The 27,954-nt window shown below is 41.6% G+C and overlaps 1 protein-coding gene across 1 annotated transcript in view; it reads left to right on the plus strand.

Annotated features, from left to right (window-relative positions):
* The window catches only part of ubr4 (ubiquitin protein ligase E3 component n-recognin 4), a gene marked incomplete at its 5' end in the record, with an annotated part of 54,514 nt that overhangs the window by 23,479 nt on the left and 3,081 nt on the right, over nt 1-27,954 (plus strand). Inside the window, 64 exons of the mRNA XM_079226088.1 lie at nt 666-896; nt 1,175-1,345; nt 1,461-1,643; nt 2,996-3,154; nt 3,422-3,574; nt 3,733-3,960; nt 4,208-4,365; nt 4,494-4,668; nt 5,347-5,548; nt 5,875-6,038; nt 6,652-6,868; nt 7,526-7,742; nt 8,699-8,762; nt 8,869-9,003; nt 9,463-9,637; nt 9,865-9,996; nt 10,251-10,372; nt 10,563-10,674; nt 10,841-10,971; nt 11,432-11,609; nt 12,176-12,280; nt 12,738-12,875; nt 13,137-13,305; nt 13,567-13,771; nt 13,848-13,961; nt 14,274-14,483; nt 14,570-14,719; nt 14,830-15,057; nt 15,163-15,241; nt 15,344-15,586; nt 15,761-15,929; nt 16,171-16,315; nt 16,702-16,787; nt 16,874-16,961; nt 17,206-17,399; nt 17,493-17,732; nt 17,840-17,978; nt 18,151-18,276; nt 18,643-18,771; nt 18,862-19,211; nt 19,594-19,684; nt 19,808-19,892; nt 20,295-20,422; nt 20,665-20,794; nt 20,920-21,080; nt 21,261-21,370; nt 21,736-21,877; nt 22,152-22,233; nt 22,423-22,596; nt 22,810-22,931; nt 23,053-23,250; nt 23,431-23,511; nt 23,815-23,902; nt 24,124-24,251; nt 24,647-24,754; nt 24,897-25,013; nt 25,150-25,340; nt 25,552-25,725; nt 25,850-25,949; nt 26,131-26,349; nt 26,491-26,604; nt 26,805-26,947; nt 27,058-27,183; nt 27,694-27,888. Coding sequence (XP_079082214.1) covers nt 666-896; nt 1,175-1,345; nt 1,461-1,643; nt 2,996-3,154; nt 3,422-3,574; nt 3,733-3,960; nt 4,208-4,365; nt 4,494-4,668; nt 5,347-5,548; nt 5,875-6,038; nt 6,652-6,868; nt 7,526-7,742; nt 8,699-8,762; nt 8,869-9,003; nt 9,463-9,637; nt 9,865-9,996; nt 10,251-10,372; nt 10,563-10,674; nt 10,841-10,971; nt 11,432-11,609; nt 12,176-12,280; nt 12,738-12,875; nt 13,137-13,305; nt 13,567-13,771; nt 13,848-13,961; nt 14,274-14,483; nt 14,570-14,719; nt 14,830-15,057; nt 15,163-15,241; nt 15,344-15,586; nt 15,761-15,929; nt 16,171-16,315; nt 16,702-16,787; nt 16,874-16,961; nt 17,206-17,399; nt 17,493-17,732; nt 17,840-17,978; nt 18,151-18,276; nt 18,643-18,771; nt 18,862-19,211; nt 19,594-19,684; nt 19,808-19,892; nt 20,295-20,422; nt 20,665-20,794; nt 20,920-21,080; nt 21,261-21,370; nt 21,736-21,877; nt 22,152-22,233; nt 22,423-22,596; nt 22,810-22,931; nt 23,053-23,250; nt 23,431-23,511; nt 23,815-23,902; nt 24,124-24,251; nt 24,647-24,754; nt 24,897-25,013; nt 25,150-25,340; nt 25,552-25,725; nt 25,850-25,949; nt 26,131-26,349; nt 26,491-26,604; nt 26,805-26,947; nt 27,058-27,183; nt 27,694-27,888 — 9,821 coding nt within the window. The remainder of the gene's footprint in view (nt 1-665; nt 897-1,174; nt 1,346-1,460; nt 1,644-2,995; nt 3,155-3,421; nt 3,575-3,732; nt 3,961-4,207; nt 4,366-4,493; nt 4,669-5,346; nt 5,549-5,874; nt 6,039-6,651; nt 6,869-7,525; nt 7,743-8,698; nt 8,763-8,868; nt 9,004-9,462; nt 9,638-9,864; nt 9,997-10,250; nt 10,373-10,562; nt 10,675-10,840; nt 10,972-11,431; nt 11,610-12,175; nt 12,281-12,737; nt 12,876-13,136; nt 13,306-13,566; nt 13,772-13,847; nt 13,962-14,273; nt 14,484-14,569; nt 14,720-14,829; nt 15,058-15,162; nt 15,242-15,343; nt 15,587-15,760; nt 15,930-16,170; nt 16,316-16,701; nt 16,788-16,873; nt 16,962-17,205; nt 17,400-17,492; nt 17,733-17,839; nt 17,979-18,150; nt 18,277-18,642; nt 18,772-18,861; nt 19,212-19,593; nt 19,685-19,807; nt 19,893-20,294; nt 20,423-20,664; nt 20,795-20,919; nt 21,081-21,260; nt 21,371-21,735; nt 21,878-22,151; nt 22,234-22,422; nt 22,597-22,809; nt 22,932-23,052; nt 23,251-23,430; nt 23,512-23,814; nt 23,903-24,123; nt 24,252-24,646; nt 24,755-24,896; nt 25,014-25,149; nt 25,341-25,551; nt 25,726-25,849; nt 25,950-26,130; nt 26,350-26,490; nt 26,605-26,804; nt 26,948-27,057; nt 27,184-27,693; nt 27,889-27,954) is intronic.

The following is a 27,954-nucleotide window of genomic DNA, read 5'->3' on the forward strand; positions in this document are numbered from 1 at the left end:
GGTCATCATGGAAAAAGAACAACAGCGGTAACTTTGGCTTGCAAGTCATTTCCCCATTGACTTTCATCCAGTCATTTCATTTGTTCAGGGTTATAGCTAGCCCACACATGTGGCCAGAAATAGATAAATCATATTATCAATGTCTGTCAACATTTTGTTTACTGAAAAGGCCAGCTTTCCTGGTTAATCTTAAAATAATGGAGTTTTGAATGTGCATGTGATGATGCGCAAACCATCAACTACATTTTACCTTCATTTAGCAATGTTTTGTTTGTCTTTGTGTAAATCATGTTATTACAATGGCTAAAAATCGTTTGTTCAATGAGGTAACAACGTGAAAGTATATGGAATTGGCATTCAGCAAATTCCAAATATTAATACAGTTAATAATTGCTTCAGGAATGTCAGGATTTAGTTTTCCTTTGAAGGCACTTTAAGCCTCCAACCAGCACAATCTCTGACCTTCCTTTTGACTAACTATATACTCCACATTGTGGAGGAGCTAGCAAAGTGAATACAAAAGCAGCTTATCCTAATTGTAGATAAGTTAAACAAAAATATGCATTGTATCATATTGTATTTGATTTTCTGTCAGTTGTAAATGCATGTGTATATCATCAATGTTGCTATTCTCACGGCTCCACTTTGTGTTGTACCATCCACAGGCCTTGGTGAAACGCAGCCCCAGCAGCGGCATGGGCTCCACCCTGAAAGAGTCTTCTGCGTTCCAGAGTGAGATGCGTATGCCTGACAGTGCTATCCGCCACCAGAATGCCTCGCCCTCTGACAAGGGCAAGGTCACCATCTGTGATGGCAAACCTGGAGATGAAGACAGACCTAAGAAGAGCAGTGTGTGCAAGAGCATTGAGGGCTGCCAGGAAGAGTTGGTAACACAAGTGGTGAGAGAAAGTTGAATTCATCACCAAGTCAGTGTGTCTGTCATGTGTCTTATTGTTTACTCAAATTACTTCAATTGGGCAACACAGAGTTGCCCAACGAAATACAGTTGTTGCCCATTTGCTACACATGAAAAACCTGACAAAATAAAACGGCAGTGTGTTCCTGCAGGTTTTTTTTAAAGTTGCAGCATGGTCTGAACATAATTGCTTTTCTTATAAAGAGTTATTTCAGATATATTTTACATTTCAAGCTTTTGTCTCTTTCTCCGCAACAGATGGGATCGTCCACTGCCGCAGTCATACTAGAGATGCTCATGTTCCTCATGGAAGCCATCCAGACCAACTTCCAGCAGGCATCAGCAGTGGGAAGCAGCAGCAGGGCTCAGCAAGCACTTAATGAACTGCATACTCAGGACAAAGCTGTGGAGATGACTGACCAATTAATGGTATGAAAACCTGTTTAATTTGGAGTGTTTAGAAAAAACACTTTGTGCCTTAAACTTTGATAATTTCTGTAAATCCCATCATAAATTGTATGTAAATTCATGTGCCCTTCCTCAGGTGCCCACGCTCGGCTCTCAGGAAGGGGCTTTTGAGAATGTGAGGATGAACTACAGTGGCGACCAGGGACAAACTATACGGCAACTCATCAGTGCACATGTCTTGCGTCGTGTTGCCATGTGTGTCCTGTCGTCCCCCCATGGGCGCCGCCAGCACCTTGCAGTCAGCCATGAAAAGGGAAAGGTAAGTGTCATAAACCAGTAATCTACTATGGATTATTTTAATAATTGATTTATCTGTTGATTATTTTTTCCCGATTAATGGCTGATAAATCGGATTGAAAAAGACAAAAAAGCATTAATTTCCAACCCTTTATTCAAAAACAGAACTGACAGTGCAAATTCACAGTGCAAAAAATCTGCTCCGTGAACATTCCTGAGCTGTTAAAGTAATAATTAAAAAAATGAACTAACACAAAAAACATACACATGTATGCTTTACATCTGCCAAATATATAGGCTTTTTTTAAATAAAGTGCACAAAAAGATGTATATTTTGTTTATAGGGACCTGAGCTGTCAGAACAATTAATAATTTATAAAAAAATAAAGAAAATTACATATCAGAAAACTTGAACAGGATTTGTTTGAACGTCAGAACTTGTTCTCTACACTACACAGTCAAAATCCAGAAGTGATACTGACTTAAAGTGCTCTGTCATAGTGTATCAGACTGCAGGTCAGGATCAACGGCAGCTTTGCGCATGCGCGATTAATTTTCAGTCTGGACGCAGCGTGTGAGTCTCCTCTGACTGCTGCACGAAGGCTCCTGTGAACTCTCTCACTCACCGCCTGTGAGTGCTTTGGGGCGGTGGAGGGGCTCACAGCAGCACCCTCTGCTCACTGAGGACAGAAACTACAGAACGAAACGTGCTTTCACATCAGAGTCTCCAATAACACCAGACAAAGTGTTATGTTGCCAACTTGGTTGTAAGTAAAGTAAAAGCAGTGCCGTTGTATGGCATCTATGGCGTTCACCTTGTTTATTTATTTTGTATTGACCTCACCGTGTGTGACCCGTAATATGCCCGGGTCTGACTTTGTTCGTACTGATTTCTCTGCCTTCGCCGTGCGTTTCAGAACAACGTTACGGGTCGCTCCGATGGTCTTTCCTCTACCTCCGCTTTTTTTATACTCCAACATCTCCACGACTTATTGAGTGGCGTAATAGTCGCGCGACACAACAAATCGATAATTACATTCGTTGCCAACACTTTTAATAATCACATTTTATAATAATTCATAATTTTATTGCACTCTGTTTGATGTTCATCGTTAAATGTTTTTGCACCTCCTGCCAGGACAAATTCCTTATGTGTAAACTTAATTGGCAATAAATGGTTCTGATTTAAAAACCGTTTCTGTCAACATACCGTTGTGATTGGATAGATTTTAAATAAATATAAATAATACATTTAGAGTAGTTTATTTTCTATTTTTTCACGTTATAATTGCCATTTTAATCAGCACCAGTTTGTATTTTCTTTTTTGTTTGAACCCAGATGACCTGTTTCTCTCTCTCCCTCCCTCTTCACAGATTACAGTTCTGCAGTTGTCCACTCTCCTGAAACAGGCCGACTCGAGCAAGAGGAAGCTAACGCTGACCCGTCTGGCCTCCGCTCCAGTCCCTTTCACTGTCCTCAGTCTCACAGGCAACCCTTGTAATGAAGATTACCTGGCTGTGTGCGGCCTCAAGGTCAGAAAGCCAGCTTCTTCTCAAATTAAGATTGTTTTGTGTGGTTTTCTGATCTCATAGATAAAAATGTAGGCATTTTGAGTTTGAGAGAAAACCACAACCAAATTACCCTCGATCATAATCGTGGTAGAATTCAGAGTACCGGTAGCTGTTAATGCTAACGTTAGACAAGTAGCTTTCCAAGTACTTTTTTAGATTTTTGCTATAAAGGAATTCGGTATTTAACTGTTGTCTTTGTCGTTTCTTTTTTCTTCTTCTTCTTCCAAGGACTGCCATGTACTAACTTTCAGCAGCACAGGCTCAGTGTCAGACCATCTGGTGTTGCACCCTCAACTGGCAACGGGCAACTTCATCATCAAAGCTATTTGGTTACCAGGCTCACAGACTGAACTTGCAATCATCACTGCTGACTTTGTCAAAGTATGTATTAAGAGAATAGACAATCTGTACGTACCTTTTTAAATAGCGTATTGACCTATTACTGGTGATGACACTCATAAGAGCTAAACATGTGTCTTTTATTTGCAGGGTAAAAACACCCAATAATACTTTTTTTATTTGTCTCCCTTGCCAAACAGATTTATGACTTGTCAGTGGATGCTTTGAGTCCCATGTACTACTTCCTGCTACCGAGTTCCAAGATCCGCGATGCTACCTTCCTGTTCAATGAGGAGGGCAAGAACATCATAGTCATCATGTCTTCAGCAGGGTACATGTACACCCAGCTCATGGACGAATCCAGCAGTGCCCAACATGGCCCTTTCTATGTCACCAATGTATTGGAGATAAACCACGAAGACTTAAAGGTAAGCAGGACGTATACTTATGCAGTGGAATTATTCCCACAAAAATGTGCTATGTCGTCAAATGTATGATTTTTGTTTAAAAGATTTACACATATTCAAGCCCTACGGTGCATTCCTGCTCTCATATTTTGGAACATTTGATTGATTACATGTTAACACAAAACCTCAACTCAATGTGTGAGGTTTCTTGAAAATGTTGACTGGCAGAAAGCAATATTGAGAAAAAATTCTCTCTGTGTGACTCCAGGATAGCAACGGGCAGGTAGCCGGCGGTGGTGTGTCCGCCTATTACTCCCACGTGCTTCAGATGCTTTTCTTCAGCTACAGCCAGGGAAAGTCATTTGCTGCCACAATAAGCCGCAGCACCACCGAAGTGCAGAGGCTCTTCACCATCAATGTCAAAGGGTAATGCTTCTTCCACAATATATACGGTCTCTTCACTTGCATCTACCATTGCACTGGGTCTTTCAAATGTAATGGGTACCTGGACGAGCTAACTGTCTCCATCTCTCTCGTCCTCCCGCCTTCTTTAGGTCTAATGGCAGCAGCAGTAAGATATCACCTGCTCTGTGCCAGTGGTCTGAGGTCATGAACCACCCCGGCTTGGTGTGCTGTGTGCAGCAGACAACTGGCATACCGCTTGTCATCATGATCAAGCCAGACACTTTCCTCATCCAAGAGATTAAAACTCTGCCAGCAAAAGCTAAGGTACGGGCCACTTACTGTACTGACGTGGAAGAGACACTAGAACTACTCTTCTATCAGAAACAGCGACATATAGACAGAATTGCATTGCTATGCTTGGGTGCATGTTTACTTCCTGTCAGCTGATAGAATTCACATCCACTGCAACAGGAAATAAACTGGGACACATTTTAAATACGTAATTATCAACTGTGAAATGGTGGCTAAAATAGAAAAAGGAAGACTAGTGTTTAAAATGGTAAGAAGAAAGTAAACTCTCTAAAAGTGCGCTGAAAAGCATGTGCTTCTCGTCTCTTGTGCTAATGTACTCTATCCCCTTTCTGTGTCTCATTGTCAAGTAGCAGCACAAACCCTTTTAAGTTTTGATCAGTTATTCAGCCAAAGACAACAAAGACGGTTGCCAAAGTGTTTGCCATCTGGTTTTCTAGTGCATGTGTAGAACTCATCTGCATACGCAGACCCCTGATTGTAGTGCATGTATCCCCTATCCGCAAGCAAGTCTGTGTATGCATTGAAGTATGAACAGATCTGTATAGAAAGCTTTTGTTCATTCTGATAAATATATTCTGATGGATATATATATATATATATATATATATATATATATATATATATATATATATATATATATATATAACCCTTTGTTAAGGTTAACATGAATTATATTAATCTTTTCCCCAGATTCAAGATATGGTAGCTATCCGACACACTGCCAGCAATGAGCAGCAGCGTACGACCATGATTCTTCTCTGTGAGGATGGAAGCCTGCGAATCTACATGGCCAATGTGGACAACACCTCTTACTGGCTCCAGCCCTCACTGCAGCCCAGCTGTGGCATTAGTATCATGAAGCCGGTCCGCAAGCGCAAAGCTGCTGCCACTAGTGAGTAAAGTGCAATTATTTTTTCATCACCAGAAAATTAAGCAAATGGATTCCAACATTCATGTTACATAGGTCTGAAGTCTGAGCATAAAAACATTATCATCACACCAGACAATAGCTGGTTTTGCCAAAATGCCATGGCAATTTTCCCAAAAAATTCTGGAAACACATTTAGTACCTTCTCAGTGTACACAGTAAACCAGTCGGCATAAATCGCTTGCTCAAAAACAAAAGTGAGGGATTGTGTTTGCCAGAAAATGTTAACTTGCACAGAGCTGTGTGCCTGGAAAAAATGTCATGTTGTAATGCAAGGATTTTATTTTTAGCCACTCGGACCTCCAGTCAGGTGACTTTCCCAGTGGACTTCTTTGAACACAACCAGCAGCTGACAGAGGTGGAGTTTTGTGGCAATGACTTGCTGCAGGTCTACAATGGACAGCAGATCAAACACCGGCTCAACTCCACTGGGATGTATGTGGCCAACACAAAGGTAGGGACAGTTTAATAGAATGATTCTGTTAGAAAAGACACTGCTGGGCTTTTTTTCCTTATGTAATGAAGGAATATTGTTATTGATTGTTGTATTCCTTTTTACTGTAAAAGCAAAACATAAATAGTAGTGGTTAAAGGATTATACCAACAAACTGTGCTGGCTTAACAGCTTTTTGTATGCACTGTTGTTAATGGGCTCACTTAAATATTTCTTCTAGTATAGGTTCAAAAGTACTCCTTTTGTACTGTATGTGTGGGGGCGACTGTGGCTCACTGGTGAGCAGGGTCGTCCTTCAATCAGAGGATCGGCGGTTCGATCCCCGGCTCTGCTCGCCCATTTTGATGTGTCCTTGGGCAGCTGTGCCTACGGTGTATGAACGTTAGCTACTCCTGATGGGCAGGTGGAACCTTAGCCTCTCCTATTAGTGTGTGAATGAGTGAATGATAAGTCGAACCTGCATGATGATAAGGTGAACCTGCATACAAAGGAGTTTTTTTGCTAATACAGCCTGAGGTCATATATACTGTTTGTACTGTAGCTGTACGGTTTGACGAATAGACAAATTGCGTAAACAACAACAAATGTTGTGATTCTGGTTGTTTTCTCCTAGCCTGGAGGATTCACTGTGGAAGCGGTCAACAATAACAGCTCAATGGTGATGACGGGCATGCGGGTGCAGTTGGGCACCCAAGCCATCGAGAGAGCTCCTTCATATGTGGAGGTCTTTGGCCGCACCATGCAGATAAACCTGACGAGAGCCCGGTGGTTTGACTTTCCCTTCATCAGAGAGGAGGCCCTGCAGGCGGACAAGAAGCTGTCCATCTTTAGTAAGAGCAAGAATGAGCAATGATGATTTAATCTACTTGTTTCAGATAACCTCACCACTATCCATTCATTTTTATAACGTATATAAAATATAAATCATGTCATTTATTTCGCTTCTTGATGTAAGTTACAGGATTTAACAAAAAAGTAACACTAAAAGCACGCCACACTGTGAATTCCAAATTGTAATGTTTTTTGTGTCACAATTCTGTGTTCCAACCTTTCAGTACCAATCGGTCCTCAGGGCTCTAGTGAAAGCTGACATTTTTTTATTACTTTATGTATCTCTGTCGGGTTTAATTTTCTCGCCATCGGTCAGGGCCTTTAGCCTAGTCTGAAATGTTTAATTTGTTTTGCCACATAGATAATTGCAATCGGATGCAAAAAAAGGCAAATTGCATTTTATGGGCGTGTGCAGCAAGAATTCAGTACCCGCAACCAATTCTTTGTGAAAACGCCCCGTAGTATTATAGCGCTGTTCCTTCAAGATGGCAGTTTATTTTTGGTCCAAAAGGACCAATCTTTGAACTTGCAGAAGAACTAGATAATTATAACCGTATGCATTTATTGCATTAGCTAACCTCCAAGCAGACATTGAATTTGCTGCAGAATGTTTAGCAACAATTTTCTGATGCGGTTTCATCTTCCTGCTCTTAAAGTTGGAGCATCTGTTGACCCAGCTGGAGTCACCATGCTCGACTCAATCAAGATCTACGGTAAAACCAAGGAGCAGTTTGGCTGGCCTGAGGATCCACCAGAGGACTTCTCCTCTGCTTCAGTTAACAATGTCTGCAGTCCCAACCTCAACCAGGGCAATGGCACCTCTGATGGAGACATAGCTACCCCAACCACCACCAACGGCACTGTGCTGGAGAGGTATGAGCTTTCCACTTAGGGTTTATAAGGTCAGCGCAAGTTGGCATTTACCCTTCTCAACCACATGTATTCCTGATAGCCACACTTATGATCTGATGAGATAGCGTTACCGTCTCTTTGACTTTTGAATGCTTTATTTTATGTTCAACTACCTTTTATCGACAGCGTCAGATTTTGCCATAGATTTTTAATACCTGTGGGCAAATCAATAAGCAGCATTGTTTATTATAACATTGTATATGATTTTTTTGTTTCAGTGTGCTAAGTACAGGTATTATTTAGTTGGATTAGACTAAACATTCCTTTGGTTATTTTATCTATAAACAGTTTCTCAGTTGGTTTCCATGAATTTATCATAATACTAATAGATGATGTAAATATACATATTTAAATACTGTGATAGATGTGATAGATTGTATCCATATGGCCCACTTCTAGCATATCTTTACCCTTCATGAGTCCATCTTTGTAGTTTTAACAACAGGGGTTGGGTTCTCTTCAGAGTATCTAGTGCATGGCTATCGTGATGTCATCTTTTCTTGCATGCTTCTCTTTTGTTCAATGAATCATTTAATTTCACTTGTTTCTTTCTGTGATCCTCACACTTTTTTTTTGTTCTTTTTCTTTTGCTCCCAAAAATACAATGTAAAGTTGTGAAACTGAGTCCTTATCAACCTTGGACCGGTTAGTAACTGCCTTTTCTCTGCTTGTTTGTATGGCATTGTGCATGTGTGCTAGTTTGTGTGTCCATGCCTGAGACTGTGAACATGCCATGCACCATCTCCACACTTGTACAACAACAAAACATATTTTTTTCTGACAACATTCAATGTTGTTTTGGCATTTAGATCAGCACAGACTGCAGCAGGTTCAGAATTGCTTTTTTTCTGTTCAATTGGCTGATTTAAGGCAAAAACTGCATTAGGAGCAGTGTTGATCTTCTTTCTTAATTTCAGGTTGGTAGTCGGCTCCCTTGAGGCATTGGAAAGCTGCTTTGCAGTAGGTTCCTCCAGTGAAAAGGTAAACTGATGAAGATATGTTTCTTTGTTGCCTTTTAAAGGTAATGACATGCTTTGTTAAATTTGCTCATCTTTGGGAGCATTGTTGACCACATGTCTTTCTGTAGGAGAAGAATAAGGTTGCAGCACTGGAGTTGGCCACTCTACTCCTGTCCATGCCGACCCCTGCAGGTGTGCAGCAGCAGACCAAGGGACTTCTTGCCAGCTTGCACACCAGTCGAACTGCCTACCACACCCACAAGGTAAAAGAAACAATCCAATGTGTCAGACAAATACCATAGCAACATTCTTACACATGGTGTAGAAGTGTGTCCAACATGTTGTATACTCTATCAATAATACTTTGATCATCATTAGCCCCAAAAATGTAGTGAAATTAATTAATCAATTCAAATTGCTATCAGTAAAAGATGAAAATAATTTGTGAGCGGTTCTCCATGGCCTGTATTAAGGAAGTAAGCCACCATAATTGTTAGACATGTTTTAAGGAAATGTGTGTCAGCAGTGCAGAAAAAAAGTTAGTGCTTGTTTACCATTTATAAACAGTTAATATATTAATTGTATACATTTCAGAGGTGCAGAATAATATTAGAAGCTGAATTCTAAGCGCTTAAGTACTTTTGGGTGTTAAATGTTGTGCTCATCTTCTACATTACTTCTGAAGAATACAACACATACAAACACTATGCCTCCCTCATCAGGACCAGTCCCTGTTGAGTAACGCGGTGCAGTGTCTGAATAGCAGCAGCCGTGAGGGGAGGGACCTCGACCCTGATGTATTCCAGAGACTCGTGATCACGGCCCGCTCCATTGCCATCATGAGACCCAACAACCTTGTGCATTTCACAGAAACAAAGTCATTACACCATGACTCTGGTAAGGGGCTATTCTGCTGGTGACAAATGTTGCCCAAGGCTAGGGAATAGCAATCTGTGTAAAGTATTTATATGGTTACATAATTGCACTTTCTGTTATCATGAGTTTATGATTAGCAGATACTGTCTCAATGTTCTCCTTAACAGCTGCAACGGCTAGTTTGAATGAGCTAAATAACCTAAAGGTTTCAATTAAAAATAATTTATGTTCGTCTCTTCTCAACCAAGAAATGACAGACGATGGGCAAAAACATGTGGAGGGGGAAAGCTCTAATTTCATCACACAGCTGATGAACAACTTCTGGAAGCTCCATGCCCTAAAACCAAAGAACGCCTTTCTGGCTCCTGCTTGCCTGCCTGGTAAGTTCAAACGTTGACACCCCAACCTTTTGCAAGTACAATGACTCGGTATAAGAAATATATAGATAATCTTAATGACTAATGTGATCTTGAAAATTACTAGTTGTCGACTCACATTTTAATGTTATATAGAACATTTACATTTGTATTCATAATCTATACAGTTTCTAAGTAATAATTAGATTGTGGTGCCGTCCACATGCTTTAAAACAAGGCTCTGAACGTGTGAATGTTTTTCTGTTCCTCTAACTAAGGCCTAACTCATGTGGAAGCAACAGTAAATGCCTTGATTGACATCATCCATGCATACTGCACATGTGAACTGGATTACATCAATGTAGCCTCCAAAATCTACATGCAAATGTTACTGTGCCCAGTAAGTATAGCACTTATAATGTTCCATTATCATGTAACATTTTAATTACTAACTGATGTATAGTGTTTTTTATAATCAGGATTTGAAGGATATCATGTGCAGTTCAGATAGGAACTGTTACATGGAATACTGTATTTAAAAGCAGTATAGACAGGCTGTCTTTAAGTAACCGTTCTGGATTTGATTTCAGGACACATCTGTAAGCTTTGCATGTAAGCAGGCTCTGATCAGAGTGCTGCGACCAAGAAACAAACGGCGACATGTGACCCTTCCATCTCCCCCACGCTCCAACACGCCTATGGGTAGGGTTTCACAAGCTTTTCATACAAAGCCTCTGTTTATATACTGTACATGCTTTGTGTACATAAAACAAACTGAATGTCTAAGCAAATAATGCAAATCTCTGTTGAGACTTCATGACAAATTGATTCAGTTCTGTAAAACTTGTTGGTGGATTTCTTTTATCAGGAGACAAGGATGATGATGATGACGATGATGCAGACGACAAAATGCAGTCATCAGCGCTGACTGGAGGAGAAGAGGGGAGACGGGAGAGTCAGGAGCAGAGTGAAGTGGACCATGGCGACTTTGAGATGGTGGTAAGCAAACAGAGCAAATAAAGTCTGTGGGTTATAGTTGCCATCACTTTATTGTTAACGCTGCAAGCTTCTGCACCCTGCACACAAAAATAATAAATAATTTGATATATAAGATAATAGACCTGATCTGAATGACCCTGCTTTTCGTCAATAACAACGAACCAGATAATACACATGGTTTGGTTATGTTTTAGCTTGATTTATCAACAACACAAACCGGAATACAGTAATTATTGACTGACCGTATATCACATAGTAAGATCACGGTTGTGTTCTGCTGTCAATGATATCTAACATGATCGAATGGTTTTCTTCTACAAAGTATAACTTGTTTGCACATCATAAAGACCTCTAATAAAGTCGCCCCACAAAGGGAAATGGAACATCCACTGATTGCGGTAGAAAAGATGCATGTTCAAGAAATAAATAAATAACACTTTTTGTTTTCACGTCTCTTCAGTCAGAGTCCATGGTCCTAGAGACGTCAGAGAATCTCAACAATGGAAATCCGTCCCCTTTGGAGGCTCTGCTGGCTGGAGCCGAAGGTTTCCCGCCCATGCTGGACATCCCTCCCGATGCAGATGATGAAACTATGGTCGAGCTGGCCATTGCGCTCAGCCTTCAGCAGGATCAACAAGGTAAGTTGCCGTAATATAAATAAAGCAATCTTTCTGTGGTAACCGAGCTCGGGTGTCCAATAAGGCATTTAGACACTCTCCCTATCTGTGATGAAAGACTTCTCAACTGTCCAGAAACGAGTTGTTTGAACCTAAAAATGTGGCTTAAGGACAACTGGGAAGCACTGAGCAGTTAATAGGGATTGTGAAAGTTAATACCACCAACACAATTAACACTTTTTAGCAAAACAAAAAAATCATTTTGAGTTTACTATAGATGTAACACTTGTCACAAAAGTGACACTTGCAGGTATTGAAACCCTCCTACAACTGAATAAAAATTAAAATTAAAAAAACACTGTTTGGGACATTAGTTAACCTTATTGTCATGAATAGGAATTACCTGAATTTTCTACTCTGCAAAGTAATGTTTTCCCTTCCATATTAACCAACTTTGGCATTAGGTCATTGTTTACCTTAAATGGTTGACCAAATCTTTATCAGGTGAAGCGTCACTCTAGGAGAGCAATACTTTTGTGCTGCTAATGTAGTATATAACGTAGTACATATTTCTTTCACATTTTTAGGCAGTAGCAGCAGTGCCCTTGGCCTTCAGAGCCTTGGCCTGTCTGGCCAGGCCCCAAGCTCCTCTTCACTGGATGCTGGCACCCTTTCAGACACCACTGCGTCAGGTAAAAAAAAACAAACAAAAAAAAACACCTCTTTGATAGTGTGTGATCAGCAGGAAGCTAGGTTTTCATATCTGCAAGGTCACAGTGGCGAGTCAATTTCAAAATCTCAAAAAAAGAAATTCATGACATTTTCCCAAATCGTCAGTGTGTGTTTCGTGACCATTGATAATATTCAATCTTGAGGCTCATGATCTAATCTGTGGCACATCTTGTGGTCTTAGTTCAGTATTTTTGAATTCCAACAGTTGTTTATCCTCACGTCATGACTCGTTTGCTCAAGTAGGGAGTATTGCCCCCAATAGGTTCTATGTAAGAAAAAAACATGAATGTCAGTTTGAAGAACATTGAATATACTGCATGCTTTGCACATTGTTGGTGCACAATTCAAACTATAATTGTTTATCCGGGCCAGATGACTGCGGTATATTTACTGTTCCAGCTATTGCTGTGATTTCAGCCCCAGCATCAGATGATGAGGGCAGCACAGCTGCTACCGACGGCTCCACACTGCGGACCTCCCCAGCTGAGCATGGCGGCAGTGTGGGCTCAGAGAGTGGAGGCTCTGCAATCGACTCTGTAGCGGGGGAGCACAGTGGTGAGTGATTTCAGAACACAAACAAATATAGATACTATTGTTTTGAGATTGTTATACATGCTATAAGGTTATCATAACCTATGATGTTACTCATTAAAGACCTGCATTTAAAATTAAGAAGCACATATGACTTTCATTTAAAAAATACAACCTTAACACTTATATATTACCATGTTTCCAGTTTGCTTAGTTACAGTTGTGTGTGTGTGTGTGTGTGTGTGTGTGTGTGTGTGTGTGTGTGTGTGTGTGTGTTGTGTACAGTGTCAGGACGCAGTAGTGCATATGGTGACACAACAGTGGAGGGCCACCCTGCGGGTCCAGGCAGTGTGAGCTCCAGCACTGGAGCTATCAGCACCACCACAGCTCAGCAGGAAGGCGAGGGCTCAGAGGGAGAAGGAGAGACCGAGGGAGACATTCACATAAGCAACAGGTCAGACATCCCGAATGCAAAGTATGAGTTTATATCCAGTCGATAGGCTGAAGTTTAAGCTCTGCTGACAACACACATCTGCCTGTAAAGACCCTAGCTCTCTTCCATCCATGGTCATGACCATGGGGAGGAAAGAGAATTGGGAATACATTTGCTTTTGAGGATATTTTTTTTGTTTTTTTTATCAAAACAAAAATACCATATTGTTTTCCCAGTTGCGTAAGTAAAAATGTTTTTTGTGTTTTTTATTTTATTTTTTAGGCTACATATGGTTCGTCTAATGCTACTGGAGCGCTTGCTTCAGCACCTTTCTCAGCTCCATAATGTTGGTGGAGTCCAAGCCATCCCTTACATGCAGGTTATCCTCATGTTAACCTCTGACCTTGATGGCGAGGATGAAAAGGACAAGGGTGCCTTGGATGACCTACTGTCACAGCTCATTGCTGAGCTTTGCATGCACAAGAAGGTAACCACAGTCTCCTTGTGATGAATCTGATTTAGTGTGTCTTTGTTTTACTTAATCCATATTATTTCCTCTGCAGGACGTTTCTAAGAAGAATGAGCGTAGCTCCATCAATGAAGTTCACCTGGTCATCATGAGACTGCTCAGCGTCTTCATGTCTCGAACCAAGTCTGGCTCCAAATCCTCTTCTGAGGTACATACCCTTTTTTTTCTCTTAATTAAGTTCTTACTGATTTCACTCAGTTAAATGTCTATTGAAATAAAGTAGTACAAGTACATAAAGAAATGTAGGAGGCATCTTATTCAAATGTATTCAATCTTAACACAAGTAGAACACCCATGTTAGTTCAAAGCCACCTCAAAGTACCCTTAGAAGGTACTTCTATACCTCACTTATAATTTTCTATGTGACTGAATTTCTAAATGAACAACTTCATGATTGCTCAAAACTAAGTTGCTTGAATATTGTACTACATGGTAGGTGCACGCTCTTTCTCTCTTCCAGTCTTCCTCGCTTATTTCCAACGCCACAGCGACGGCCTTGCTCAGCCTTGGTGCTATTGACTACTGTCTCCACGTGCTCAAATCACTCCTGGAGTTCTGGAAGAGCCAACAGGGTGAAGAAGAGCCTGCGACCACCAGCCAGCTACTCCGCCCACACACAGCTGCCTCTCCTCCAGACATGAGTCCTTTCTTCCTGCGCCAATATGTCAAGGTACCAGACCTTTGTGTAAAACTTGATGAAGTTATTTTTGCGCAAGGACTATTAATGTGAGCTGACTCTGTTGCTCCTACCATCAGGGACACGCTGCTGATGTGTTTGAAGCCTACTCCCAGCTGTTGACTGAAATGGTGCTCCGGCTGCCGTATCAGATCAAGAAGATTGCTGACACCAACCCACGTATCCCGCCTCCTGTCTTTGACCATTCCTGGTTCTACCATCTGTCTGAGGTAAGGGTTCATGAATTGAGTGTATTATGTATTTGATTTTCCTTTTCAACCTCTGTCTACACAAAATATAGAGATACAACCCCTTAATTCTGTCTCCCTTTTCTGCTCAGTATCTGATGATTCAACAGACACCATTCGTCAGGAGACAGGTCAGAAAGCTGCTGTTGTTCATCTGCGGCTCAAAGGAAAAATATCGTCAGCTGCGGGATCTGCACACTCTTGACTCCCATGTGCGCAGCATCAAGAAGCTCCTGGAGGAGCAGGGCATCTTCCTCCGAGCTGGTGTGGTCACTGCCACATCTGGCTCAGCTCTACAGTATGACACACTCATCAATCTGGTGAGTGTCCTCTGAACAGTCATGAAGTCTACTCATACAAAGGATTGACTTTTCTTTCTTTTTTTACTTTCTGTGCTTGAGTGTAACTTACTTCTCTTGGTGCAGATGGAACATCTGAAAGCTTGTGCTGAAATAGCCACTCAGAGGACGATCAACTGGCAGAAGTTCTGCATGAAGGATGACTGTAAGTTGTTTCAGATCATTTTTTGACTGGAATCCAACCTTTGTAGGTTTTACATAGTTTGTCTCTTTTCCCTCTTCTTATCTGTTTCTCTTCTCTGTCCAGCTGTGTTGTACTTCCTGCTCCAGGTCAGCTTCCTCGTGGATGAGGGAGTTTCCCCAGTACTTTTGCAACTGCTCTCCTGTGCCCTGTGTGGTAGTAAGGTGCTAGCCAACTCTTCTTCATCCTCTTCATCATTCTCGGGAGGAGGCTCCAGTAGTGCTGGACAGGCAGGAGGTTCTCAGTCCTCTCAGAGCAAGTCCTCCAGTAAAAAGAGCAAAAAAGAGGACAAAGAGAAAGACAAAGAGGGTGAGGCAACGACGTACTTCCTCAAACTATATTCTAGCTCTTCTTGTTTAACACACATTAACTGCTGGAATATGCTTTAACCACCCAATGAACCTGCACAGTATATTTGGATATACATAATGTATAATAAGTGCTTGTGTCTTCATGTGTTGTATCTTTGTGGTTTGTCCACAGGTGATGGAGTTGGCAGCCAGGAGGATCAGCTGTGTATGGCTTTGGTCAGTCAGCTTAACAAGTTTGCAGACAAGGAGACACTGATCCAGTTCTTGCGTTGCTTCCTGCTGGAGTCAAACTCATCTGCTGTGCGCTGGCAAGCCCACTGCTTGGCACTTCATATTTACAGGTACGATAGATATCTAACACATTGAGACATAGATAAAATAATGTAGTCCCAAACTAAAACCCAAAGCGAGCCTAGTTTACACAAGACAGCCTCTTTTAAATCCTTCCTTTTACATTTAGACTGACTCAACCACATTTTAGACTAATGTGAATGAACATTAAGTTATAGCGCCAATGAAGAAAAGCATACATTTATTACTAAATGGTGAAAATCCATCCTTGACATGTGAATCTCTCTGTAGGAACTCCAGTAAATCTCAGCAGGAGCTGCTTCTGGAACTGACTTGGGCCATCTGGCCTGAGCTGCCTGCGTATGGCCGCAAAGCTGCCCAGTTTGTCGACCTTCTTGGATACTTCTCACTCAAAACCCCTCAGACAGAGAAAAAGGTCTGTTTGAAGCAATCACAAGCTATGGCTGCACTATTCTTTTTGTAAAGTCAATGTCATGAGTTTGGATCATAAAATCTGACTTTGGAACTATATCTCTTGGTGTTTGTCATTTTGCCGAATGTTTGTGAGCCTGATGTGGGATTTGAGTCCTTGCATGGCGGTGTAGTCCCTTCCTATTTGTCCCAATAATAATTTTGTTCACAGTACAGTCAAGACTTTTCATGATAATGATCTTGTGGTTAAGAGTTAGACTGAGTCCATTATGTATCGTTCAGAGTTCTTATCCTGGATATCTAAGCCTTCTTCAGCAAAACATAGTCATGGCAATGAGAATTCTGCAAAGTGTGTAAAATAAAATTTAAAATGTTTGTTTTGTGTTACAGCTGAAGGAGTATTCCCAGAAAGCTGTGGAAATCCTGAGGTTACAGAACCATATCCTGACGAATCACCCCAACTCGAACATCTACAAGTAGGTCTACACACACATGCTATCTGGTCGCAAGGAGAATGCAATTTTGAGTAGCACAAACAATGATTTTATGTTTTCTCCTGCAGCACTCTGTCTGGTTTAGTGGAGTTTGATGGATTTTTCCTGGAGAGTGACCCCTGCTTGGTGTGCAACAATCCAGAAGTTCCCTTCTCAGTATGTACAACACAACTTCACTAAATGGACACAACCTCTAGCCATAGTACAGCCAAGTACACAAGATGTTTAGCTAATACAATTCCAGTGCGAGTTTTACACATTTGTAAGATTGCATGGTTTTTGCATTGGGTACGTTCCATGGCGAACTACAAATACTTGCCACAGGGCCTTTGTAAGACCCTGCTTTGTAACAGTCTACTATTGTTTTAAACATTGTCTTGTGTGTGTGTGTGTTCTCCAGAATATAAAACTTTCATCGATCAAAGTGGACACCCGTTACACCACAACACAGCAGGTTGTCAAGCTCATTGGCAGCCACACCATCAGCAAAGTCACAGTGAAAATCGGTGACCTCAAACGCACCAAAATGGTCCGCACCATCAACCTCTACTATAACAACAGGACTGTACAGGCTATTGTGGAGCTGAAGAACAAGTACGTTAAAAGTTTAGTTGGTAGCCACTTGCCACAGTTGCTCTCTCACTTGACCGTATGAAGTAAAAGCTTTCAAATTAACTCTGTTTTTAGGCCTGCTCGTTGGCACAAAGCTAAGAAAGTTCAGCTGACCCCAGGACAAACCGAGGTGAAGATCGACCTTCCTTTACCCATCGTTGCATCCAACCTGATGATCGAGTTCTCCGATTTTTACGAGAACTACCAGGCCTCCACCGAGACGCTGCAGTGCCCACGCTGCAGTGCCTCTGTGCCCGCCAACCCTGGGGTGTGTGGCAACTGCGGTGAGAATGTGTATCAGTGCCACAAGTGCAGGTAAGCAGCAGGTTTCCTCTGCTGGTCTGAAAAATTGAGGAAAGTGTGGAATTGATTGGAGTCTTTGAGTTCGATTGTATTTTAAATTGGTGTTTATTGTCTATTAGGTCTATCAACTACGATGAAAAAGACCCCTTCCTGTGCAATGCCTGCGGTTTCTGCAAATATGCCAGATTTGACTTTATGCTATATGCCAAACCTTGCTGTGCTGTGGATCCCATTGAGAATGAGGAGGACAGGAAAAAGGTAGGCAGACACTTTTGTGTGACTAGGAAGGCGGGATGCCATTTATAAAAATGAGCTTGCATAGCATAACTTAAATTCTGTCCCAATTTTTTGCTGAGGAAGTAAATCTGCATCACAATGTGCTATTCTTCACTCTGCATCTCTTAATCTTTAATGTATTATTTTCCTGCAGGCTGTGACCAATATCAACACCCTGCTGGACAAAGCTGACCGGGTCTACCACCAGCTGATGGGCCACCGGCCCCAGTTGGAGAGCCTCCTGTCTAAAGTCAATGAGGCTGCACCAGAGAAACCACAGGTCAGACACAAGAGAGCCTGGTCATATTTTTTTACAAGTCAAATGTGAAGCATGCAAATATGTGAAAGAGATCTCTTTTACCATATTTGCTATTAATTTAAATGTATGCGGTGCACAGTGTCTACTGATCTATCATACCCATACCTGGAATATTTATTTATATTGAAGTCTTTCCAAAATATTTTATTAACAAATGTGAAACTCTAAAAGACTTTGATTGCGGCTGACCATCAGTAGTGGTCTGGCAGTAATACATCATGTCCTTTTCATTCATTCTTCTAGTAGAACTGCCAAAGGTGTGACATCAGTTGTATACTTTGAAAATGTGGATTTGAAGCCTGTTTTTTGTGTTTATAAAAAAAACAGGATGACACAGGAGCAGGTGCCGGACTTGGTACGTCCTCTGCTAATGTGAACCGATACATTCAGCAGCTGGCTCAAGAGTACAGCGGAGACTGCAAGACGTCATTTGATGAACTGTCTAAGATTATACAGGTCAGTGAAGAAAAATAGAGAATTTTCTTAGTAAGGGCATTCGTTTTTTCCCCTGCTCACACAAAACCCTGGCCTTTCTTTTTGTTACAGAAAGTGCTTGCATCACGAAAAGAGCTTCTGGAGTATGATCTGCAGCAGAGAGAGGCTGCTACCAAGTCATCCCGCAACAGCAGCAGCCACCAGCCCACCTTCACTGCCAGTCAGTACCGTGCTCTCTCCGTGCTTGGCTGTGGACACACCTCCTCAAACAAGTGCTATGGCTGTGCCTCGGCTGTCACAGGTCACTGTATCACACTGCTTCGCGCACTGGCCACTAACCCAGCCCTCCGGCAGATCCTGGTCCTCCAGGGTCTTATCCGTGAACTGTTTGAGTATAACCTGCGGCGAGGTACAGCGGCCATGAGGGAGGAGGTGCGCCAGTTGGTCTGTCTCCTCACCAGGTTTGTCCCTCCCCGTCTTGTGGTTAAGTAGAAGAGTTGAGTAAAAGTTAATAAATTTCCATAATTTGAACTCTGTGGATAAAGCGTGGCATACAACACTTTGCCTTCCACCTCGGGGAAGTGCATTTTAGATTTTGAAGGAGAGACTGTATAGGCTTGTTTGTTGCCTTTAGGCACGTCTCATTCTCATTGTCCTTAACAGACCTTTCCCTCACTCAGGAAATATTTGTTATTTGCACAACTTTGTGTTCTAATGCTCAATATGGTGTTGGAATGATAGCATACACTGTACATCTAGGTTCATTATTTGCGTTTTACATTTAACTGTATGTATACAGGCTATTAAATATCTCTTGTTTCCTCCCATATTATCTTGTTTCAGAGATCATCCAGATGCCACCCAACAGATGAATGACCTCATTATTGCCAAGGTGTCAGCTGCCCTCAAAGGCCACTGGGCCAATCCTGACCTGGTATGTCGTATGAAAGAGATGTTACTTCTTTTTTTTGAAACAACAAAGCTCCTTGATTTACTGGTTTGACTTTGTTGAAACATTTCACATTTTGATGTAAAGGTGTCTTTGTGTTTTCAACAGGTTAGTAATCTGCAGTATGAAATGCTCCTGCTGACAGACTCGATTTCAAAAGAGGGAGGATGCTGGGAGTTACGATTGCGTTGTGGTAAGCCTGATTTCCTTAACTCATCCACTCTAACAGTATCAGCCTGTGGGGATTAGTTTTGAGGAGCTTCTTATGCCTTAGTCTGATTTACTTTTTCAGATTCCTGTCTTTGGCCTTCCTTCCCTTTCTTGTGTGTATTGCTGCAATTCTGTGTATGATGTTGGTCTAGTTAACGAACAATATTGTGCATCACAACACATCCTATACATCAAACTACCACCCACACTCTGCCATGATTCTCTGATGTTTCTTGAATTAACACTTGGAATTAACACTAGCTCTTCAAATGTTACAATGTCATGTTTTCATTTAGCTATTGGAGCCTTAATTATGTTAGGGAAGTCGTTATGACTGGTCATAGTTAGCTTTTTATCTAATACCGTTGTATTTTTGTCTCGCTAGCCCTCAGTCTGTTCCTCATGTCGGTCAATATAAAGACACCTGTCGTGGTGGAGAACATCACTCTCATGTGCCTGAGAATCCTGCAAAAGCTGATCAAGCCACCTGCTGCCACTAGCAAAAAGAACAAGGTAATATGCGTTAACTACCAATCAGCTACTGCTCTGTCCTGGTTTTCCTTTGACCGTTTTAGGTTGACAAGCGGCAACAGTGCAAACTGTAACCTAGACAAAAGACTATTTATACATTCTATATTCAATTTAAAATACACCAGCTTTGGAAATGTAAGAATTACAAATGTGGTGTCTGTCACTTACTACTTGTTTGTATCATGTTCCATAACACAACAATATATGTTTGCTTTTGTTCATAGGATGCTGCTATTGAGTCCCTTACCACAGTCAGGCCCTACAGTAATGAAATCCATGCCCAGGCCCAACTCTGGCTCAAGAAGGACCCCAAAGCATCTTATGAGGCCTGGAAAAAATGTCTCCCAGCAAGATGTAAGCACTGTGTCTTAACAAATATACATAATATCAGCAAGATGGTTCTCTTATTGTTTTGCAGTGAAACAATGTAAAGCTGTGATGATAAGCTTTTCACTGTTAAGTTTGTCTGAAAACCGCAGGTCAGGAAAATGTGTCAAAGCCTCAGGGGAAAACTGAGTTGCGAAGGCAGTACCTGTTGGAGAAGTATGCTTGGAAGTGGAAGCAGTTCATGAGGTCCAGAAAAGGAGAAGGCCTCTTCCCTCGCTTGCTCAAGCTGAGCCACAACAACTGGCTTCGACAGGTACATTTCTTTTTTTAAATACTGTTTTGTTGCAAGTACAATTGGTGTTCTGCGTATTGTTGGTGGTGGTGGTGTTGTTATTAGTGTCAGAAGTGCATATATTTAGTTAAAAATCAAATTAGGATTCTATAATCATTTTAAAATTGAGAATATTTTTGACTAAAGTTGTATTTGTTGCAGGTCCTTTTCACACCTGCCACTCAGGCAGCCAGACAGGCTGCTTGCACTATTGTGGAGGCCCTCACCACGATACCCAGCCGCAAGCAACAAGTCCTGGACCTGCTCACCAGGTATGAGCCTCAAACTGAATATCAGAAAGTCAAAGAAATGTCACATTATGCAGGATTAGAAAAGTTAATAAATTGTCATGAGTTTCCTGTAAAAATGTCCCCTTTACTAAAGGTTAGTTTATAAAGTTTGTACTGTAGGTTACCAAAAATGGAAACCTGTTACAGAATTTGTAATGCAGCTGATTTCGCTGTTGTCAGGCAAATCAAATGCTTCGTAGCCTTATTGAGGGTTAACAGATGTCTCCTGAAGTAGGAAAACTGTTAAAATACTCAACTAATATCAAGAAAGGGAAAATGTGGTGTGGAAACTCAAAGTAGGTTTGAGCACTTGCTGTAAAATGACTCACTGTGTGCGTTTCTGTCAGTTATCTGGATGAGTTGAGTGTAGCTGGAGAGTGTGCGGTGGAGTACTTGGGTCTGTACCAAAAGTTGATCAAGCCAACACACTGGAAGGTTTACCTGGCAGCCCGTGGAGTCCTGCCCTACATCGGGAACCTGATCACCAAGGTAATGGCCCGAACGTTCAGAACTATTTGTATTTCTAATAAAATCAAACGTAGTATTATCTGTGTGGTCCACTGGTTTCCTTAAATATATGAAAAATGTAACTGCAGTGAAATACACTTTTCATTACATCAAATGTTTGATATCTCTACTGTTATTAAATATAAGAGTAGAAGTATCCATGTCTAAATTATACCTGATGTCAATATAGCAAATAAAACTGGATCTTTACATTTTCCAATTAAAATTTCAATTCTCCGTTTAATTTTCTGTTCAGGAAATAGCCAACCTGCTGTCTCTGGAGGAGGCGACACTGAGCACAGACTTACAACAAGGCTACGCCCTCAAGAGCTTGACTGGTATGTCTGTTTTAGTTTGTCTGAACATGAAAGTAGATATTACAAAGTACTGCAGGGTTTAGAGACTTCCAATGCCATTGGAATAAATGAGAGGTGATTTAAAGTAAACTTCATGCGGATTGATTTTGGAAAATTTTTGCCTTTTTCGTGAATATTTAAATGATTTGTATGGGTTCGGTGCCCCTGCAGGATTGCTCTCTTCATTCGTGGAGGTGGAGTCCATTAAGCGACATTTCAAAAGCAGGTTGGTTGGCACAGTGCTGAACGGCTACTTGTGTCTGAGGAAACTGGTGGTGCAGCGCACGAAGCTCATCGATGAGACTCAGGACATGCTGCTGGAGATGCTGGAGGACATGACAACAGGTCTGTATTGATTCAAGTTCAACAGACGCGCTTATCTAACCATGTCACAACTTGTGGATCACAATTTATTTGAATTTCTCTTTTATGACTGCTTTCATATTCCAATAGAAATTATTCATCTGTTTTCGGCAAATGAAAAATGCCTCAAAGAATGTTTTGAATGAGATAATTCAGCAACGGTCAGCATTGTAAATATTGTTCTGCTGTTTGTAGGTACTGAGTCTGAGACCAAGGCCTTCATGGCAGTGTGCATAGAGACTGCAAAACGGTACAACCTGGATGACTATAGGACACCTGTATTCATTTTTGAGAGACTGTGCAGCATCATCTATCCTGTGAGTTACCTTTACCCCGGTGCATTTCAATTAGAAAAGTCCTTCAGAATAATGCTCTAGAATGCAGTGTAGCCAGGTATTTGTCTTCATCTGACGCTTTTGTTTCATCCTTTGTGTTTAGGAGGAGAACGAGGTCACCGAGTTCTTTGTGACCTTGGAAAAGGATCCTCAGCAGGAGGATTTCCTGCAGGGCCGCATGCCTGGAAACCCTTACAGCAGCAACGAGCCCGGCATTGGCCCTCTAATGAGGGACATCAAGAACAAAATCTGCCAAGACTGCGACCTGGTGGCGCTTCTTGAAGACGACAGTGGCATGGAGGTAAAATGTGCATTCAGTCACTAAAATATATATTTTCATTAAACTTCCGTCCACTACATATTTATTGTTGTGATACCGGTGCTGATACTAGCTTTTATCAAATTCCGAATGCTTACTCGTTGAAATCTAAAAGCTGACTTGTTGCAAGACATTTCTTTGATGCAATTCTGTTTTCCTCAGCTTCTGGTAAACAACAAAATCATCAGCTTGGATCTGTCAGTGGGTGAGGTCTACAAGAAGGTCTGGTGCCCGACAAATGAGGTAAGAGTCCTAATGACTTTGACAGTGAATGTTTGGTTAAGAGCATTTTGAATTTAAAGCATCTTTTATAATTTCAAATGTTTGACTGATCATGCACTCGGTGGTAATAAAAATTTTAAAAAATTAAATCGAGCCCGCCCCTTTTTAGTGGTCACATTTCCCTTTGAAATGCGTTCCAATACAGAAGCTAAAGATGCTCAAACTTCCGTTTCACTGGGACTTTAAATGCTTCCAGCTCTCTAAATAGCAGTTTGATAAGGCCAGTACTGTTAGTCATGGATCTGGCTGGCTTTTTTCTCCTAGGGTGAGCCAATGAGAATCATCTATCGAATGAGAGGTCTGCTGGGAGATGCCACTGAGGAGTTCATAGAGTCACTGGACTCAACCACAGGTTAGATTACAATTAATTTACAGTATTTTTGTCCGAGAGATCGCATATATTAATGCTGTTTCACCTGTGTGTAAGCCGTGATCTCAAGGACCTGCTCTTTGCCATCGCAAGTGTCTGTATTCAAGACCTTCTTAAAAGGGTGCTGGAAAAACATGTAATGCCTGTCTCATTGTAATGCAATTGTGGATTTTTTTTTTTTTTTTTATCTCACCATACAACAGATGAAGAGGAGGATGATGAGGAGGTGTACAAGATGGCAGGCGTCATGGCACAATGTGGAGGACTGGAGTGTATGCTCAACCGGCTCTCTGGGATCAAAGATTTTAAACAAGGAAGACATCTTCTCACAGTAAGCCCTTTGCAATACAACTTTAATCAGTTTGTTTTCTGACCTTTTTAAAGCATATTTAAACATGTTTAAAATGTAAACTTTCTTCTACATACAATAATAATAATAATATAATTTGTACTTTGACTTCAATAAAATAATTCTGTTATCAAAAGATGATGAAAGTCTGAAATTGTATCAGATTTTCAAGCTTAAACTCAATCACAATTTCTCTCCTGTAGTTAACATGGATTATTTTTACACTTTAACACTTCTCTGTGCTAAGAGGAGCGCAGCTGTTAAATATTTCTGACCAAATACAGAAAACTTTGGTTACGCAGCAATCCCTTGTACAGTTCCTTAAATACCAACAGCGGAGCTGCAGAGTGACCCGTGTACTTCTCTCTCACTTACAGGTTTTGCTGAAGTTGTTCAGTTATTGTGTAAAGGTGAAGATCAACAGGCAGCAGCTGGTCAAACCGGAAATGAACACACTCAACGTCATGCTGGGAACTCTGAACCTGGTGAGAGTTACATTGGCTTTGTCAAATTGTGTTGTGTAGTCTGATTAGTGGGGAGGAAGGTGATTCTGGTGCAATGCGAGGCTTTCCTAAAACAGTCTTATCAGTTACTTTCAGTTTTATAAGAAACTCCATTTCCCATCAGGCTTTAGTGGCAGAACAGGAGAGTAAGGACAGTGGTGGCTCCTCCATAGCGGAGCAGGTTCTGAGCATCATGGAGATTATTCTGGACGAAGCCAATGCAGAGATTTCAGAGGACAAGGTAAGCATCTAAACCAGACTCAGCCTTCTGAGTAAAGAAACAGATGGATGTTTGACATCATCATAATAGTATCAAAGCCTGTAAATATATTTTCTTGTAACTGTAAATCAAATGGACACTGATTTGTCTTTTGCAGGGTAACCTGCTGCTGACGGGAGACAAAGATCAGCTTGTCATGTTGTTGGACCAGATCAACACCCCGTTTGTGCGCTCCAACCCCAGCGTGCTGCAGGGTCTGCTGCGCATCATCCCATACCTGTCCTTTGGGGAACTGGAGAAGATGAGGATCTTGGTGGAGCGTTTCAAACCATGTTGCAGCTTTGACAAGTGGGCAGCACTCAGCTTCGACTTACATATAAACACACATTGAAGGTTTTAGGTTGTTGGATGGATAGAAACATTTACAGCTACATTATCAAACCAGGCTGATCATTTCAGATACATGTGTGCCACTCTGAGAACAATACCTCTTCTGAGAGTCTTCAGGGTTTTACAGTTTATGGCATAGTAGAATTGACCTCTGGCTTTGTTTTCTTAGGTACGACGAGGAGCATAGTGCAGAAGACAAAGTGTTTTTGGATTGCTTCTGTAAAATTGCTTCTGGGATCAAAAATAACATCAACGGCCATCAGCTGAAAGATCTTATTCTCCAGAAAGGAATCACGCAGAATGCACTGGACTACATGAAGAAGCATATCCCCAATGCCAAAAAGTAGGTCTTCTTACATCTCCCAGATATGTGTTCATAGATAGTCTATCAATACCTTTGATATAATTGAAATATGTGCGCTTGATTGACAAAGCCATTTTCTTCTTGTTCTTCACTCTCTAATTAGTCTGGATGCAGATGTCTGGAAGAAGTTCCTCTCCAGACCAGCTCTACCCTTCATTCTCAGATTGCTCCGGGGTTTGGCAACCCAGCATCCTCCCACACAGGTACTAAACATTATAGATGTTAATATTATATCATTAATGTTCCCATGTATGGAGCAGTGAGCTTGAAAAAAGTAATTTAAACCCATTAGACACAATTTGCAAACTCTGCATCAACAATACTTTGGTAAACAACCTGCCTGCCTGCCTGACATGACTGGTTGTCTTCTTATCTTCTGTTCAGGCGCTAATAGGCACAGATTCAATAACCAACTTGCATAAGCTGGAGCAGGTATCCAGTGATGAAGGCATCGGCACGCTAGCGGAAAACCTTCTAGAGGCGCTGAGGGAGCACAGTGATGTCAAACTGAAGATTGAAGCAGCCCGCAGGGAGACCAGATCTGAGAAGAAGCGTATGGCTATGGCCATGAGACAGAAGGCCCTGGGAACACTGGGCATGACGGTACTTTTCATTTTTCTTTTTCTTCGCTTTGTTTAAATGGTGTTCATTTGTATCTCTACCGCTGTCACTTTGTTTTATTAACACAGTCCAGGGTTTTTTTTTTTTTATATATATATGCTGCGTATGTGTTGATCTTTTCAGACCAATGAGAAGGGTCAGGTGGTGACCAAGACCTCGCTGTTGAAGCAAATGGAGGAGCTGATCGAGGAGCCGGGCTTGACCTGCTGCATCTGTAGAGAAGGTTACAAGTTCCAGGTACACATTCATGATTATGAAAATGTTTCTTTATTTTGGATTAAACTATTTTACGTTTCAGCTGTCAATGTAGGCAGACACAATGAACTATTAGCTAGCATTCTGAATCCCTGAATACTGAGTAAGACAATCTTCTTGTTTTCTGAATCCACTGATGGTGTTTTCAATTAACATTTTGGTCTTTGTCTCCTTTGTCCCAGCCAACCAAAGTCCTGGGTATTTACACTTTCACGAAGCGTGTGGCCTTGGAGGACTTTGAAAACAAGCCTAGGAAGCAGCAGGGCTACAGCACTGTGTCGCACTTTAACATAGTCCACTATGACTGCCATTTGGCAGCTGTCAGGTAACACCAACACCATCATGTACCTGCTGATGTTTAGAATGCTATTTCATAATGTTGTTGGGTAACCTCACTTTTAATTAATTCCAATCTGATCTTTTCCCCTGGGGCAGGCTGGCTCGTGGGCGAGAGGAATGGGAGAGTGCTGCTCTCCAGAACGCCAACACCAAATGCAATGGGCTGCTTCCTGTGTGGGGCCCACATGTGCCAGAATCAGCCTTTGCAACATGTTTAGCAAGGTAGAATCATCCATCGGCACACTCGAGGGGTTTCACAGTATAGTCAACTATGTGTGACTGTGCATTGTTATAGACCAATCATTCATGTGTCGTTTGAAGCCGGCGGTACTGCAATGCCCCCTCCATATACTGAAAATTCATATATGTATATATTATGTATACATATAATGATGAACATTAAATATGATAAACATGTATTGATTGATGATGATTGCAACCGATGTAACCTGTGGGAGACTTGGACTGAAAGAGGTAAGCGTCAGCCTCCAGGGTTTGCATTCACACCAGATCTGTCGCAAAAACGCCAGCCCTCTCATTCATTTTGAATATGGTTTGGGCTGCCGAGGTGGGAGCCGTCAAAGACGCTGTGTAATGCGCAACAGCCTCAAACCGCCGCGTTTAGTGTGAGAGGGCCAGCAAACTTTGAACTAGACATTGAAGCACAGAAAACCCTTGCTTTGTGTGGCTCACAGTAAATCATTCCCAACTGGATTTCTCTCTGGCGCACAGGCACAACACATATCTGCAGGAGTGCACAGGCCAGCGGGAGCCAACGTACCAACTCAACATCCATGACACCAAACTGCTGTTCCTCCGCTTTGCTACTGAACAATCGTTCAGCGTGGACACAGGAGGAGGAGGACGAGAGAGCAACATCCACCTCATCCCCTACATCATCCACACTGTGCTCTACGTCCTCAACACGTAAGTAGCCTTTTACTGGAAAATGTATCTCGCCACAGAAATTAAGTTAAATTATCTGTACCAATG

This window comes from Taurulus bubalis (genome assembly GCF_910589615.1).
Source record: "Taurulus bubalis genome assembly, chromosome: 11".
NCBI classification, from domain to species: domain Eukaryota; kingdom Metazoa; phylum Chordata; class Actinopteri; order Perciformes; family Cottidae; genus Taurulus; species Taurulus bubalis.